The following is a 17,990-nucleotide window of genomic DNA, read 5'->3' on the forward strand; positions in this document are numbered from 1 at the left end:
AGCTTTTCGAAAATCTTGTGACTGTCAGCTGAGTCACATAATAATGATCCCCAAAAGAAAAATGTTTTGAAGTGATACAAGTTGAAAAGGCAAAGTAAAATAAAGTGATTAAAATGTACAGAAATGTCTTGAAAGATATACTGTAATTCTCAATTACTTTGCGTGATTCAATTTACTACTCGCTTATCACAAATGATTAGGTGAGAAGGAAGGGGTTACAAGTACCACAAGTCATCAATAAAAGACAAAAAGTTCATCCACTTTTTTTCCATCAAACATGCAAAATTCCACACTTTTATGCATGGAAAAAATCTAACGAAAATCAAGTCTGGATGTCAGAACTGCTTCGGATACCTGTCAATCCAGAGCCACATGTTCAATATCGATTGAACGTAACATTTGTATCCACTTTATATCTCCTTTCCCGATTACTATTTAATTTTTAAATGGTTTATTTCCATGCTGGACTGCGGTAGTTACAACACCATTTCATCCTATATTGTCTGTCAGCTGGTCTTGTAAGCACTGATTTGCTTTTCATAAACTTTTTATATGCCTTGAATAAGTTTAGCTGAACAATTTAAAAAAAAAAAAAAAACACCTAAACAAGCATTTGTAATGAAATGCTGTTTTTCAAGGGAATTCTATGCATTTAATCACATTCAAGACTTAGACTAAAAGCTTTGTGTTTACAACATTGAGAATTTTCTTGAAAAGATTTATCATCCATGGCAAAACTATTTCATTCTTTCACAGAGAAACAGCAGGAGTTTGTTGTGGAGGCAACTTATCCTCTCTCATAATAGTTAATTTCTGTATACTTTATTGTATTTTAACAAGACCTTTCCCATCTTTGAATTTACATGTACATGCACCAAAGAAAAAAGATTTCACAAAGCTGAATCACATGTATATTGTACTCAAAAGTGCTCATTTCACATATGCATATCACAGACAGAAATGGTACTACATTGATATTCTGGCATGAATTTCTTTTATACGATCAAATGCTTCTGCTCTGGTTACATTATAGCAGTTATGCACTGTGCTGTACCTATAACACCACCATTAAGATGACATACTTCTTTAGGGAAAAACGTAGAATCCTAAATGACTGTTTAGAAGTGGCAGTATTTCAGAAATCAACCATTTCTGATCCTTGTGCCCTGATCATATGATACAGTCCATAATGTGGATCTGGAGACTGTCAAGGTCAGGCAGGATCTCATTGCACTTAGGACAGGCATGTTCTGGGATTTTCACCTGCTGCTGCCAGTCTCTGCCTTCAGGACCTTGGAGAGACATTCGAATGTACAGGTTATACAACTGTTGGACAGTAATGCACAGGAAGTGATTACATTTCATCATATGTGCAAGTATTGTTGGTCTAATGCACTCTGTACTTTTCTCTGAGATGTACATGGTATGGGAAAGGAGGATCTGCTGAATAAATAAATGTAATGTGCAGCTGTGAAAAGAATAATTTATCATTTGGCATGTTGACATTTTAAAACTATTAACCCTAACAACAGGTAACCCTTGTATTAAGTAAAATAACACTTTCAACATGCATTTGTACTCCTGTCATTAAACTGCCATAATTATGTGTTTCCACTTGGGGAGAGGCTCTTAAATGCAGGTCGGTATGGGTTAATAACGGAGAGTGCGAGGGGGGGTAAATTCTGTTGGGCAGGTACCTGTAAGCTCAGTTCCCCCATAGCCTTTTGTACTCTGGTAACTGTGTCTAGCTGTAACATTTTTAATTAAATACTGCAGCACAGTATTTCATCGTACACTGTCATCATATGATTCTTACCCTGTACTGTGGTGAGTACTCAAAAGTATGTTTAATATCCAACTTTGCATTGTGTGTCCTTTTGGAAAGGGGTATGAGGAAAATAAGTATTTTAAAGCACAGTAATTTTTATGTTCAAAATAGCCTTTACCTCTGGACACTGGCAGGTTGTGTGAAACAGCACCATGTGGACTCGCTCCTCGTGAAACATGGCGGCGCTGCATCTCATTGAGGGTCTTCCTGAAATAAAAACAAGCTGTTAGTTTGCTCTGTTACACTGACAGTTGGAGACAAACGGCAAACCTTCTCAGGTTCTTGATTTATTTACCTTACAAAATACCACACACTACTACGCTGCTTCGTTATGCTCTACTTTCCTAACGAGCCGCAAATTATATTAAATGTATTTTTATAGAGGTCTTCTCACGCAGTGACACAGAGCACTTGAACACAGGCAAAGAGCAAAGAAACAAAGAAAATACTGAACTAGTGCAATACATTATCAATGCTTTTATAAAGTTATAAGTATGTCTACTGGCCATGGAGGAAAGGAACAAAAAGGCCCAACTGAAAGTCAAAAGTGATCTTTTAAATCCATCTGATCATTACTGAACTGTAAGTCTAAATCTAAGGCTAGTCTCTTAAAGCGTCACTCTGCAGCAGTAATAAGAGTAGTAAAGAGAACAATCTATCATCGAACCCGAGTTTACAGTCAATTCTTCACTACCAGTACTTATTATTTCTCTTGGAGGACGTCAAAGGATGTGCCTGCTGTACTCATGGGACAAAATGACACTGACAATGGTTCCTCATTGTTTGCAGTGTCTGGTGTGTATCCGGCACTCGTCTGTCTCACTCAACATGACTGAAAGTACCTGCCCAGGGAATCCATTTCCTCCTGCAGCTGGCTATTTTGCTTCTTCACAAACTCCAGCTGTGCTGCCAGGCGTTCCTTTTCCTCATGAATTTTTTCTCGAGCTGCTCTTTCCGCATAGAAATCAGAGGAGTATACCTCAGCCTATCGAGGGAGTAAAAAAAAAAAAAGAAAAATGTTGCTAAAAAGACAATTACATTTGTATAAATTCATAGATTTAGTCCTTCTACATTGGATATCTCAGGATAACATGACATCTGAATTTAATTTCAAGTGCTAGGCATATGCTATGATAAAAAGATAAATGTGCTTAATCGTCAACATTAGAAAAGATTTACAGAGGCATGAGCTACATGAAAAATACTGAACAGCAGAAATATGACAATTGTATACAGTAAGTATACCTTAATGGATTAAATCCATTCAATATGTGGCAAATATTAACAGATGTGGGCAAAAGTTTTGATATCTTTGTATTTTATTCAGATAATAAATCATTTTTCCTGAAAAGTGTTGAAATTAAAAGATCTTTTGTTATCCGTACAAACATTTTTCATTTGCAGTGAAACAAAATGGAAAAAGCTGTGAAAAGAACTGAATTCTTGCCTATTCCACAAAGACGATCAAAAATGACCTGGGAAATTGATACCCTTAACAAGTTAATATAAATAATAGTATTATAGTGCTACTTCAAGAACACGATTGTCTTACAGTTTTCAATCACTTGTTGAGCCAGTTTAAACGGAGAAAACTACTCACTCTGCCGTTTCATATCACTGTATCAGACTAAACGTGGAAAAGAAGAAAAGGGAGAGGGTTGTCCAAGGAGGTAGAAAGAAGGTAACTGCCAAGCATGGTCAGCGTAAAGGCTTCAAGAGAATCTCTAAAGAGGCCAATATTCCTGTGAGCACTGTCACAATATAGTCAGCAAGTTTATGGCCAGCGGGAGTGACGCCACCATCGCTGGATGCAGACACAACAGGAACACTGACCCAAGACTGAAGAGAAAGATGACTTGAATGGTAGAAACCTTCAAAACAGATCCAAGACGATGTTCACGATGATGTTGCACAGTTTCAAGTTGCACCATCAGTTGATTGAACCTTTTTTTAAGCATAAGAGTACCAATACTTTTCAGCCACATATGTATAAATCAGCCACAGAAGACAGTAATGTGTAAGAATGGATTAAGACAGATTATGAAATTTACCTGTGCCTGAAACACTGAAAGGGTTTCCAGTTCCTGCTCTTTCTTGAAGATTTCTTGCTTCATCTCATCAATCTGCAGCTGCTTTGCCACCAGGGCCTGTTCAGCAGCAGACAACCTGGACTGAAGCTCTCCTAGCTCCTCCTTGGAGACCAACTGCAGCAGAAGTTCAGAGTCACATAGAAAATATAGATTCAGATGCACCATGTAATGTAGGCACTTTAAAACCCTTGACATGCTTAACTCCAGATTAAAGCCCGGAATTCATAAGCTGATTAAACCTAAATATTTTTAGAAGATCCAACATATTCTATTCATAAAAAAATTATTGCAACCTGCAGAAAGGTATTTCAGTTGTACAAGTAAGCAGAGGTACCAAGTGACTGTGAAACCAAAGAGCTGCATCTTTCTGGTGACAGTTACCTGGTTTTTCTTTCTTTGTTCCTTCATTTCATTATAATCTTCAAAAAGCTTTGTGTAAGCATCTCGCAGCTGAGCCAGATTTTTCCTGTGAAATGAATATATCTTCCATTAGTTTGTCCCCTTTGTAATGAATGTATGAATCAATAGCATTGTAAATTATTGCAATCAACACCACTGGACTAATAGACAATTATTTTATTGAGAGACAATGATAACAGTAAGAAACTTGATTGAGATGCTGCAGATTTTAAAAAAAAAAAAAAAAAAAAAACCATGGTGAAACAACATCTCTTCTGCTGCCATGCAAGATGCCTGCTTTTTCTTTTCTACTAATGAAACCTCCTTAAGCATTAATACTGTTTTTCCTCTGTCTGTGTCTCTCTGTGTGTGAGCATGAATGTGCGCGCCCGAGATTGGCGAGTTGTATCAGACGACTTGACTTGAGACCGACTTCAGTTTTTGGACTTGAGACTTGCTCGACTGGATTAAAAATGACCCGACTTAAACTTAGTGATTCATGTTTTGGGGCTTGACTGTCCAAGTCCATTGAAACAAATGACTTGTGAACACTTGATATCGTATGAATGTAATTCTAATGTTCGGAGTCATGTACTAACATTTTATATTAAAATACAGTCCATTCTGCAACAGTGATAACAGGATATGTTGTCACAATTCCTTGTAGGCTGGTTGGCAAAACTGTCTCCATACACCAAGAACCAACTATGGCAGAGGGATCATTGCCAATTAGTTTTGGATATTCACAGTTTAGGGTCAATATAAGGCATTTGCAAAACCGCTGGGTCAAAAATCGCGCCATCGAACATAAAATCAAACTTCATTCATCATTTTAAAACTCAAAGACAGGTATGCTACCTATAAATAACAAAACGCATAAAATCGTGTTAACAGCAGGACCAGTTCTACCCTTTTCTGTCAGTTTTTCCTATGCAGTGTACTGTAACTTGAGAAAAAGTAATTCCACATAAAAAAATATGTTTACTAAAAGTATTAATATTGTTTCTCCATTTCGACCTCAGTAGCTTGTTAGCAGCTGAATGGCACCTGTGCGAAATTCACATAGGTATGAATTGTTACAAAGCTGAAGTGGACAACCGTGGTGAGAAGACAGATTAATAGAGACCACAATATCCACTCAACACAAGTACAGTACTTGAAGTTACCTGTCGTCCTCTGCTCTTTTATGTTCTATCTTGTTGACAGACTCAATGCTCTCCATCTGCAGCTTTAGTCTTTCGTTTAATTCTTGCACATGATGCTTCTCTACCAGTTGGGTCCTCAACATTGTCCGGTCCTGCTCAAGCTCCCTACACCTGTAAACACAGAAACCATGCAGTCGTTATGACCAAAACACGATATTGCACAAGTAAAAACTCAAACACTGTGTCAAACATTGTGTCAGGTTTTGCTCATCTTCATATACAATAATTACAGCTATGTCATCTGTGCATTTGCTCACTGATGTCAAAATGGTTCAAAAAGTTAAGTAAAGCTATGAAGCACTAAAGCAGCTCGGTGGCACATCAGCTGGGCTGTGCATTTGGAATGAGGCTTATTCAGCGTGGAATTTGAATCGCTGTGTTCACAGCTGTCTTCTCTCGCTGCTCCAGTTTACCCCCAAAACCATGTGCTTGAGTTGATTCAGAGACTAATTTGTCTGTGGTGTCTGAATGGAAGTGCAAGAGAGTGGTGTCCCATCCAGAATGAACCCTGCTTCCTTCTCACCTCTACTCAGTTTCCAACTATCCTCTCACCTTTCTTGTAGTGTCTTCTTCATTTCCTCAGCATTATTCAAATTGGACTGAGCCTGCTGCAGGTCTTTAAACAGAGTCATCATTTGGGCCTTCAGGCTCTCCACTTCAGTGGCAGGCTACAAAGTAGGAAGAAATGCTCAGAGCCAGAATGCTCATAACCCCCTGAATGGTGCCAACCAAAATGCGACGGTTGCCTCTCACTGGATGGATCGTGGTACAGTGTTTGAAACCGACATTTTTACTTTAAGATTTTTGTTTGTTTTCCATTGTACTTTGTCTTTTGAAGAGAGGGCCTAGAAGTTCTTGGTACAAAAAGTGATAAACAATAGTCACCTGTATGTGATGTAAAATTTGATGCAGCACAGTTTCTTCATACTAACTGCACCCAACTCCTTCTCATGAAACACTGAACTATTTGGGCAGCTACTGTTAGCACTTCCAGTCATTAGTACTCTAAGCATGAAGGAAATAATCAGAGATTAAGATGAAGCTCACTTACCTCGTTTTCCACTGCTCGAGCTGCATGTTGTGTTTTTCCATCACATTCATATACAGCTGTCTCTGCGACTAGAGCTGCTGAACAGTCCCTTTCTGGCATCAGCAGGGAAGTCTGAGTTTCGGCATTTTTCCTTATCCGAACACCAGGATCCGATGGCCTGATTCACAACATTTCAAAGCACTGAAATATCTGTACTAATATACTGCTTACCTCTACAGTGCCTAAAAAGAATATTCAACCCCTTGGACGTTTTCATGTCCTGTTACTGTTTACAATGGATTTTACTTGGCATTTCTACAGTCAGCAGAAAAACACTTAATGTCAGTAAAACGAACAAAAAAAAAAAAAAAAAAAAAAAAAAAACAAAATCTACAAATCAATTTTGAATTAATTACAAATATAAAATGCCAAGTGAGTGTATGCAAACATATCTAGCCCTTTACTATGGCACACCCAAAACAGCTATTGTGCAACTAATGGTTACTGAACGTCACTAAAATTGAATGGAGATCAGCTGTACGCAGCGAAAGTAATTCATGTGATTTTGGTATAAATACACCTACTTCTGAAAGATCCTACAGTTGGTGTTATGTCAGTTTCCAAAGAGAACTATGCTGCAGCAGAGGGATATCTGAAGCAAGTGTGTGACAAGGCTCTTTAAAAGTACCACTCATTCAAGAGGAGGACATACAGTAAGACCGTCTCCAAGGCAATGAAAACCCTTAGGAGTACAGTGAAGTCAACAGTGAAAAATGGAAAGAATTTCACGAAAAACACGAAGTTGGGGAAGGGTAATTAATACTTTTCACAGGTGTTACTTTAAATTATACATTGCGCCGTAGCACTGCTGTGTGACGTTTCGCTGAAGTGACACAAAGAATCCTGACCTAAAATAACACTAAGTGTAAAGTCTACACATTCAGCTGGTTGTTTCCTAATGTCTCAAACAGCAGCTGAAACACTTAATGTAATAAAAGAAGTTCAGCTTTTGTACTGTAACAGATTAAAGAAAAACATGCAATTATGCAGGTATAAACAATATTGGAGCCTGTTGGGAAGAGTCTTACGCTTCAATACAGGTATCCCTTGATACCCAAAACTAATCTGTTCCGGAAAGAAAATGTTACATATATCAAATTTTGATATACTGAGAGCCCATTTCCCATTATTTTAAATGGGAAAATAATTGATTCCCAGCCTATCCAAAAATCCTCAAATATCACTAAAACACTGCATATATCTATCTACATAACACAATAGACTTCCTTTACTTTGCTGTTGCCCAAAGAAAAGGAGCTTTATTGCAGTGCAGCAGTGTATTGCGTGTGCTACTTTATTGAACTGTAGAGAAACGCAAGCAAATAATTGAAACACACACACACACACACACAATTTTCAGAACCGCTTGTCCTATACAGGGCCGCGGGGAACCGGAGCCTAACCCGGCAACACAGGGCGTAAGGCTGTAGGGGGAGGGGACACACCCAGGACGGGACGCCAGTCCATCACAAGGCACCCCAAGTGGGACTTGAACCCCAGACCCACCGGAGAGCAGGACTGCGGTCCAACCTACTGCGCCACCACGCCCCCCTTATAACGGAAACAAATACAAGCTATTTTTTTCAGTGCAACAGATAAATTTTAGTAAAATGTGAAGAAAATGGGTGGCGCAGTGGGTTGGACCACGGTCCTGCTTTCCGGTGGGTCTGGGGTTCGAGTCCCGCTTGGGGTGCCTTGCGACGGACTGGCGTCCCGTCCTGGGTGTGTCCCCTCCCCCTCTGGCCTTGTGCCCTGTGTTACCGGGTAGGCTCCGGTTCCCCGCGACCCTGTATGGGACAAGCGGTTCTGAAAATGTGTGTGTGTGTGTGAAGAAAATGCAATTTAAAAAAATAAAAATGGCAAATGAGTTTGTGGGAAATGACAAACCTCTCTCTTGCAGCTTGTAGCTCAAGTTCCAGTTTCTCCACCTTTTGGACCTCCTTTCTTAGAGACTGCAGCAACTTGCTAACTGTCAGTTCCTCCGACTGCAGGCAGGACGCAGTCATGTTACACTTGGGCCTACAGGGAGAAAACCTTTATAATACAGCGCAAAATACACATCCCAGGCTTCTGTATCAACAAATGAAATGGTTTGTATGTAAATACAAGTCCATGCTTACAAGCTAGATGCAGATGTCTCTTTTTGGATGCTTGGAAAATCTTTAGTCAGATTTACCTCTCCTTCCTTCTGAAATCAACAGGTAATGAGGCATTAATAGATTTTTTTCAGGGTCCCATAATGCCAGAAGACTGAATGAGAGACAGGTGCAGTGAATGACATTCTATACTCTATCACATTGCTCAAACAGAGTGCTGATGGCTGACACATGGCTAAGGTCACCTTCACATGAGTGTCACTGGTAAACACAAATTCACCATGGTATGTACCTGCATGGCTTGGTGGGTAGGGGTTCACTGCAGGAACTTTTGTTTCTGCCTGTGCTCAGTGATTTACAACCAAATCAAATTTATGTGCAGATCATTCACACTTCTTGTTTCCAATAAATGTTCCCTTGTCACATTGTTTTTAAACCATGTGATGGCAAACACTGCGAACGAAGAACGCTATACTAAAAAATAAACTGAAGGAACCGTTTGTGGTGATGCTGATTACTGAAAGTCCCTGCTGAAAAAGGGCAAAAAAGGTCAAGTACAAATCCTGCACTATGCTGCATATGGGATTTATTTATAAGAGGACTACCGGTTCCCTGTCCTCGATGAGACATTAAAGTTTACCATCCATCCATCCATCCATCTTCCTCCGCTTTTATCCGGGGCCGGGTCGCGGGGGCAGCAGTCCGAGCAGAGTACTCCAGACCTCCCTCTCCCCGCACACCTCCTCCAGTTCCTCTGGGGGAACCCCAAGGCGTTCCCAGGCCAGCCGGGAGACATAGTCTCTCCAACGTGTCCTGGGTCTGCCCCGAGGCCTCCTCCCAGTGGGACAAGCCCGGAGCACCTCCCCAGGGAGGCGTCCAGGAGGCATCCGGAACAGATGCCCGAGCCACCTCAACTGGCTCCTCTCGATGCGGAGGAGCAGCGGCTCTACTCCGAGCTCCTCCCGGGTGACTGAGCTCCTCACCCTATCCCTAAGGGTGCGCCCAGCCACTCTGCGGAGGAAACTCATTTCTGCCGCTTGTATCCGCGATCTCATTCTTTCGGTCATGATCCAGAGTTCATGACCATAGGTGAGGGTAGGAACGTAGATCGACCGGTAAATTGAGAGCTTCGCCTTACGACTCAGCTCCCTCTTCACCACAACAGACCGGTACAATGACCGCATTACTGCAGACGCCGCACCGATCCGTCTGTCGACCTGCCGCTCCATTTTTCCCTCACTCGTGAACAAGACCCCAAGATACTTAAACTCCTCCACTTGAGGGAGCAACTCCCCCCTAACCCGGAGGGAGCAATCCACCTTTTTCCGACTGAGAACCATGGCCTCGGATTTGGAGGTGCTGATTCTCATCCCCGCCGCTTCGCACTCGGCTGCAAACCTCCCCAGTGCACGCTGCAAGTCTTGACTTGATGAAGCCAACAGGACCACATCGTCCGCAAAAAGCAGAGACGAGATCTCGCGGCCACCAAAACAGACACCCTCCGTTCCCTGACTGCGCCTAGAAATTCTGTCCATAAAAATAATGAACAGAATCGGTGACAAAGGGCAGCCCTGGCGGAGTCCAACATGCACCGGGAACAGGTCTGACTTACTGCCGGCAATGCGAACCAAGCTCCTGCTCCGGTCATACAGGGAACGAACAGCCCGTAGCAACGAGCCCCGAACCCCATAATCCCGAAGCACCCCCCACAGGATGCCACGAGGGACACGGTCGAATGCCTTCTCCAGGTCCACAAAACACATATGGACTGGTTGGGCAAACTCCCACGAACCCTCCAACACCCTAGTGAGGGTATAGAGCTGGTCCAGTGTTCCACGGCCAGGGCGAAAACCGCATTGCTCCTCCTGAATCCGAGGTTCGACTATCGGTCGGATTCTCCTTTCCAGTACCCTGGCATAGACTTTCCCAGGGAGGCTAAGGAGTGTGATCCCCCTGTAGTTGGAACACAATCTCCGGTCCCCCTTCTTAAAAAGAGGGACCACCACCCCGGTCTGCCAGTCCAGAGGCACCGTTCCCGAACTCCACGCGATGCTGCAGAGGCGTGTCAGCCAAGACAGCCCCACAACATCCAGAGACTTGAGAAACTCGGGGCGGATCTCATCCACCCCCGGAGCCTTGCCACCGAGGAGTTTTTTGACTACCTCAGCAACTTCAGCCAGGGTAATGGACGAGTCCCCCTCCGAGTCCCCAGCCTCAGCTTCCTCTACGGAAGGCGTGTCGGAGGGATTGAGGAGATCCTCAAAGTACTCCTTCCACCGCCCGAGAACATCCTCAGCTGAGGTCAGCAGCGCACCACTTCCACTGTAAACAGTGTTCGTGGAACACCGCTTCCCCCCTCTGAGTCGCCGGACGGTTTGCCAGAATCTCTTTGAGGCCGACCGAAAGTCTTCCTCCATGGCCTCACCGAACTCCTCCCAAGCCCGAGTTTTCGCCGCGGCGACTGCCAGAGCCGCGCTCCGTTTGGCCCGTCGGTACCTGTCAGCTGCTTCAGGAGTCCCATGAGCCAGCCAGGCCCGATAGAACTCCTTCTTCAGCTTGACGGCATCCCTTACTTCCGGTGTCCACCACCGTGTTCGGGGATTGCCGCCGCGACAGGCACCGGAGACCTTATGGCCGCAGCTCCGAACAGCCGCACCGACAATGGAGGAGCGGAACATAGTCCATTCAGACTCAATGTCCCCCACCTCCCTCGGGACCTGGTTGAAGCTCTGTCGGAGGTTGGAGTTGAAGACCTCTCTGACAGGGGCCTCCGCCAAACGTTCCCAACAGACCCTCACTATGCGTTTGGGCCTGCCAGGTCTGTCCAGCTTTTTCCCCCGCCATCGAATCCAACTCACCACCAGGTGGTGATCAGTTGACAGCTCAGCCCCTCTCTTCACCCGAGTGTCCAAGACATATGGCCGAAGGTCAGAAGAAACGACTACAAAGTCGATCATCGACCTCCGACCTAGGGTGTCCTGGTGCCAAGTGCACTGGTGGACACCCTTATGCATGAACATGGTGTTCGTTATGGATAAACCGCGACTAGCACAGAAATCCAATAACAACTCACCGCTCGGGTTCAGATCAGGGAGGCCGTTCCTCCCAATCACGCCCCTCCAGGTATCACTGTCGCTGCCCACGTGGGCGTTAAAGTCCCCCAGTAGAACGACAGAGTCCCCAGTGGGAGCGCTTTCCAGCACGCCCCCCAGGGACTCTAAAAAGGCCGGGTACTCTACACTGCCGCTAGGCGCATAAGCACAAACGACAGTGAGAGACCGTTCCCTGACCCAAAGGCGTAGGGAGATGACCCTCTCATTCACCGGGGTAGACTCCAACACATGGCGGCTGAACTGGGGGGCTATTAATAAGCCCACACCAGCCCGCCGCCTCTCACCTTGGGCAACGCCAGAATAGTGGAGAGTCCACCCTCGATCGAGTAGAGTGGTTCCAGAACCCAAGCTGTGAGTGGAAGTGAGCCCGACTATATCTAGACGGTATCTCTCAACTTCCCGCACCAGCTCAGGCTCCTTCCCCGCCAGTGAGGTGACATTCCAAGTCCCAAAAACCAGAGTTGGCGCCCGAGGTTTGGGTCGGCCGGGCACTCGGCCCCGACCACCGCCCAAATCACAACGCACCGGCCCCTTATGGTTTCTCCGGCAGGTGGTGAGCCCACCGAAGAGCGGCTCCACGTTGTGGCTTCGGGCTGAGCCCGGCCAGGCCCCGTGGGCATAGACCTGGCCACCAGGCGCTCGCATGCGAGCCCCCCCCCCAGGCCTGGCTCCAGGGTGGGGCCCCGGTGACCCCATACCGGGCGGGGTAAACGGACGCCTTGATTTTTTTGTCATAAGGGGTTTTTGAAGTTAAAATTATTTAAAAGTTAAAATTAGTTAAAATATTAGTTAAAATTTTTGAAGTTAATTAAAGTTTACCAATTTGCAAAATCTTCAAAAGGGGAGACATTGTTCTCAATCTAAACATGTATGTTTAGACAATTTTTTCCACTGCTCTTGTGAACAAGAAAAGTGACACTGTCTCACTTACGGCAATCCTGATCTCAATGAAGGAGTCCTCAGGGGAGCCCTGACCCATCTTCAGCTGCAGCTCGGAGTTCAGAGCCACTAGATCATTTTTCTCGGCCTGCAGCCTGGCAATCTGAGCCTTCAATACCTCCAGCTCAGAGTTCTGGCTGCTTGCTTCACCCTAAGAATCAAACAACTACAGTCATGTCCCCTCATTAATGCAGTGCTTCCCCCCCATATTTTTTTTTACCCTTTTCAAAATCATTCATGATGAACGCTGCCTCTGTGTCCTTCTTTTCCCCATCCAAACCCACGGCACTGAGCACCACACTATATTGTATTTAGAATTCGGGCTCAAATGTATTGCGCTCCCACTGCACGGACAAAGGTAATAAATTATGCACTGTAAAATATTTTAGTTTTTCTTTTTAAAACATTCATTTTGCAACTTTGGTGATGATTTTTAATACAGTATGTAATGCATTACTGCAACAAATTTATTCTTAAGTTCCCAATTCTTTAAAACGATACCATCATAAGAACTCATAGGAAGAGGAGTGTCCTTCAATCGCACTGTTAGCAGACTGGTGTGGTTAGCAGCAGCTTTTCGGTTTCTATCCCTAATGTTAACTGATCAAAGATTATTCATTGTTAAATCTCTTAGAATCTTACGACTCATTACATGTGGTTCAATGGCGCAGCACAACAATGAACAGTAGTTTCACTAACGGACATATTAAAAGCCAACTGGTTCATGAGAGGGTAGCCAAAGACACACAGAGCACCAGTTAACCTAAAATGCGTGTCTTTGGAAAGTGGTGCAACACAAAGACAGGTAGATTCAGACTCATGCATATGAGCTGTGAGACAGCAGCACTACCCAGTGCTCCACTGGCTGCCCACCTGATTTTCAAAGAACCATGTTTGAGAGAAGCCAATTGTGTTGTGAGCGCATACTTGACTAAGATACTCTCACCTGAGCACTTCCACCTGTTTTCTCCTCCAGGGTCAATAGCTTGACCCTCAGTTCCTCATTCTGTTTGTTGAGAACAGTCACGTGCTTCTTTGCCTCTTCCAATTTTCCTTCCAGAAAGTCCCGCTCCTCTTTCTGCTTCTCCTTCCAGGCAGACAGCCCTTCAAAACGTTCCTTCATTGCAAAATTAGTGTGCTTTAGAGCTTCTGCGGGAACAAAGGAATTAGGCCCCCCATGAATTTATGCAGGAATTGACTTTGCGATCATCAGATTCAAGGTTCAAGTTACAGAGATGAGGAGTTAATGTGTGTACCTGAACTATGTCCTTAAGTAACCTTTTGCGTCAGCTGAATTTAAAATAAAATTCCAGCAGTAATGCAGAGTTAGAGTTTATAAAATTACAGCCCCCTTTCCAAGTAAACAGAATTTGAAATTATTTTATCCTTTACGAAATCAGTGGACACTACACAGTGTTAAATATCTGCATATAATAAATAGATATAACACTACATATAGATATTTTGACTTGTAAAAGACAACAGGAAATGCCCATTAACAGGACCTCACCAACAAACCCAATCTCCCCTTCCTTAATATGTAGATACTTTACAGAAAAACCATAAAAAAAAAAACTCAGGTTGACAGCATTTACATGCACCATCTTTGTATTCACAGTGCAAGCAATTTTGTAACCATAAATGCATTATCTTATTGCTGGTGGGAAGTGTTAAGTAATCTCTCAAATTACTCACTCCAAAATACAAGCAGTATTTGTATGCAGCTGTAGACAACTTTAAAATCGGAATCCATAGTGTTTTCGCCTCCACCATCGTAATCTTAGTACACTTATTCCCCATTACCTGGCCCTAATTCATCCCTGAAGAAAGACCACATATTGGAAAACTGGATAATAAAATTACTTGTTCAATTATTGCCTATGAGGAAAATTTTTAATTTGTTCCAAGCCCATTCCAAACTCACACTCAATGATTTATCATCATAAGGGAGGGGAGAGGCGGTATATTTAATGGGGCAGCAGAGAGAATAGTGGTTATACATGTTATAGCAAGTTTTGCCCACCATCCACACAAGTGGGTGTAGTAGTAAATATGGGCCTTTACTTACAAAGCTTTTTCACCGTTCTGTGTTCAAGAGTTTTTGTTTTAAAATCTACATCTGGAATACAGGAAAGAACAAATTTTCTTTTATCTGACTAACTTTTTCCCCTTTAGGTTAAATTATAAACAAGTGTGCTAATTTGGTTAAAAATTCACTTTATAGTTTCTATTTTTTTTTTTTAAATGTACAGAGGTTATAGGATGAACACCAGAACAGAACCCCCGCGAGCAGTAAGTATCTAGTACATATAAAATGAATTTTTAAAAAACACTAACTTCACAGAATAACCCTACTGTGATGAGAGTGCATGGGCTGGTGTGACATAGGTGAAGGCTATATGCCTTATTACATTAAAAAAGAAACAAAGCACAATGTTACAAAACAGAGGCTGTAAACAAATGCGCAAATCATGCAAGCAAAATCGCAGAGTGCAAGAACACAACTAAGAACATGGTTATGTAATTCCCACAATGCAAAGTACCCAGCCTGACTTCATCTAGAATCCATGCTCATTTTCCTGGCTCTCCATCGTATCCTTATAAGTCTCTACAAAAAATACCATTCTTCTGGGTAAACCAGCATATTTAAGAACTTTCCGAGATCTTTTATTACAGCTCAAACTAGTACTAATCTAGAGAAGTCCCAGTCCAATCTCTTGACTGCTATATCTCTTCTTGACTTGTGATCCCGAGAGACAGATATTCTTGACATCTGTGTCCTCAGCACCAAAACTAACGTTTGCTGCTGTTCCAGCTGTCATGAGCTTAATTTTTCAAGATTTAATCATAGCCCCATTTTTCCCCCAATCTCCACTTTAAAAGAACTTTGTCTTCTTCATCATTTTACATTCACATTTATTCATTTAGCAGATGCTTTTGTCCAATGTGACGTACATCTCAGCAAAAATACAAATTTATGCATTACATTAAGACAAGGAGACATCATCTGCTGTGGGCATCATATGATTGACATATGAAATATTGCTCATGTTCCTTCCACCAGTACTGAATGCACTTTTTCCCCACTCAATGCACTCAGAGTACAGTGTTGTGGAAAAAGTATGTGAACTCTTTTCAAATTCCCCTGTTTCCACAGCTGCCTGACTTTGAATTTATCACATGTAATTGTTTGTTGTTATAGCAAATGAAATGAACCGAGGAGGGGGGAAAAGAGACACCAGTATTGTTTTGATTCAATTTTCTTGATGTGTAAAATAATTATAGGTGTAGAAAAAGTAATATCCCTAACTTTAAGGGAAGAGGCCATTTTTAGCATTTAATTTTAACACAGAGTTTTCGGGGGGTGCGGTGGCGCAGTGGGTTGGTCCGGGTCCTGCTCTTCGGTCGGTCTGGGGTTCGAGTCCTGCTTGGGGTGCCTTGCAACGGACTGGCGTCCCGTCCTGGGTGTGTCCCCTCCCTCTCCAGCCTTGCGCCCTGTGTTGCCGGGTTAGGCTCCGGTTCCCCGTGCGGGGCGAGTGGTTCGGACGGACGGACAGAGTTTTAGACAGCACGGTATTTCACTAGAACAGCTAGAGTAAATATCTTGCCGAGGATTATCATATTACTGAGAGGATTAGGGGAATGTGCTGAACAGACATTGTACAAAGAAGAAAAATGATAATCAGCAGCTCAGCCAGTTAAAACGAGTGAAGCACGGTTAAGGATAAGGCACTACTCACCCTTCAGGTCCCGATTCTCCTTGATCAGTATGTTCATCTGATGGAGGGTCTCTTCCAAAGAGCCCATGTGGGCGGAGGGTCGGACGGCAGAGCCACCTTGGGCGTCCTGCGCAGCCACCTTCCCGTTCACTGTGGGACAGCTGTTGGAAGCCATCGGGCAGGAGCCAGATTCTCTGCGAGCAAAAGAAAGTGTGAGATCAGTGTCGTAACTCGATGGCAAAACTGCTGCTCCGGGCGCCCTCGAGGTTACGGTGTCGTTAGATGTGTGAAATGTGGGAAAAATACAACCACAACAGTGTCAAAATGAAAGTCCACACTGCCGTGCTTTGAGTAGCCCTACAGTAACTTATGACTTTGCAATGAGATTTCCACCGCTTATTTCTACCATAGAGCTGCAGGGATGCCTATACCAGTACCACACATTTGTCACTGCACTGCCTCCGGCCAAAGTCCACACACCTGAAACACGACCATGAACTCAGGTTAAAAAAAAAAGAAAAAAAAAAGTGCACAATAACAAAAAAAAAAACAACAATCACACCTCAACAACTGCGGATACACGGCGTTTTCACCACCACGGCACAACAGGCAGGCAAGACAAGACAAGACAAGACAAGACAAGACAGAGGGTGAAACACAGTGCGTGCGAAGAGTACAAGTCCACAGGAAATAACTTAAATAAGTTGTGTTACTTCACGTCACAGTCACGTCTTTTTCACTTAACAACAACAACAACAACTACTACTCTGCACAAGTTTTCTCCTCGACACGGTCTTTGCGAACATACTTTACTCACAGATAATTGAGGACTTGTTTAGACTGAAAAGAGAACGCGAGGAAACTTTGCCGAAGAAAAATACACAAAGTAAAGCGTTCAAACGAGCAGCACCAACGTCGTCAGAAAGAAACTCGCCTCCTCATCTGCGCTTCGACTACTTCCGGCTTCCTCTGCGCTCGCGGACGCCGCAGCGGATCAGCTGACAGTGACGTCACGGAACTTGGCTCACACGTCATCGGATGTGTGACGAAGGTGCTGCTGATACACTGTATGTACAGTATTATATATAGAACGTTATGCATGAGTGCCTAGATTCCCTGTAAGATATAATTCGTAATAAATACATTTCATATGTACAGCTATACGTGAAATGTATTTCCCAAACAAACAGAACGCTGCAAAGTCTGTGTATTTACATCATCATCATGTCATGATGATAAATGATGTTCATTTCCCTCGATATTGAGAGATTATTTAGGAAAAGAAATGGAGTCCAAATGGATATGCGCTGCAGCCCTCCCCACACGAGCAATCCTAGCAGTGCTGGCGGGTCTTTAACACCTTTGCCCCCACCTCGACGGCACGAGGTTCCCCGACAAGAGGCGGGGGAACAGACGCCGCGGTGGCAGGACGGGGAGGGCTAAGACTTCGAAATGCAACAGCAGCCGTCGGCGCTCTCCCGGCACCCCTGCAAAACAGAGCCGTGCGGACG

General features: G+C 43.5%; 1 protein-coding gene across 3 annotated transcripts; it reads right to left on the reverse strand.

Moving 5' to 3' along the window:
* Window positions 1-756: 756 nt before the first annotated feature.
* On the reverse strand, window positions 757-17,464 carry LOC108931960 (optineurin-like). Of its 3 annotated transcripts, none has more exons than XM_018748070.1 (14): window positions 17,414-17,464; window positions 16,501-16,673; window positions 13,707-13,909; window positions 12,753-12,911; window positions 8,733-8,797; window positions 8,500-8,631; window positions 6,574-6,730; window positions 6,075-6,190; window positions 5,484-5,633; window positions 4,300-4,384; window positions 3,880-4,032; window positions 2,671-2,813; window positions 1,947-2,035; window positions 757-1,292 (listed from the first exon to the last, which is right to left on the reverse strand). In XM_018748070.1, the coding sequence occupies exons 1-14, from the start codon at window positions 17,419-17,421 to the stop codon at window positions 1,171-1,173; spliced, it is 1,755 nt and encodes a 584-aa protein (XP_018603586.1). In that variant the 5' UTR covers window positions 17,422-17,464; the 3' UTR covers window positions 757-1,170. The 3 variants fall into 3 exon arrangements, with proteins under 3 accessions (XP_018603586.1, XP_018603585.1, XP_018603587.1); XM_018748069.1 differs by having other exon boundaries at window positions 8,733-8,800; XM_018748071.1 differs by having other exon boundaries at window positions 758-1,292; window positions 8,733-8,800; window positions 17,297-17,448.
* Between the last annotated feature and the right edge of the window lie 526 nt (window positions 17,465-17,990).

Source organism: Scleropages formosus, chromosome 5, assembly GCF_900964775.1.
Source record: "Scleropages formosus chromosome 5, fSclFor1.1, whole genome shotgun sequence".
Taxonomy (NCBI): Eukaryota; Metazoa; Chordata; class Actinopteri; order Osteoglossiformes; family Osteoglossidae; genus Scleropages; species Scleropages formosus.

Coding starts and splice junctions, on each gene's coding strand:
- LOC108931960 (XM_018748069.1), bottom strand. Junction 8,632..8,732: donor GAGACATCTGCATCTAGCTT/GTAAGCATGGAC, acceptor TTCTCCCTGTAG/GCCCAAGTGTAACATGACTG. Junction 6,731..8,499: donor CTACAAGCTGCAAGAGAGAG/GTTTGTCATTTC, acceptor GTTGTGAATCAG/GCCATCGGATCCTGGTGTTC.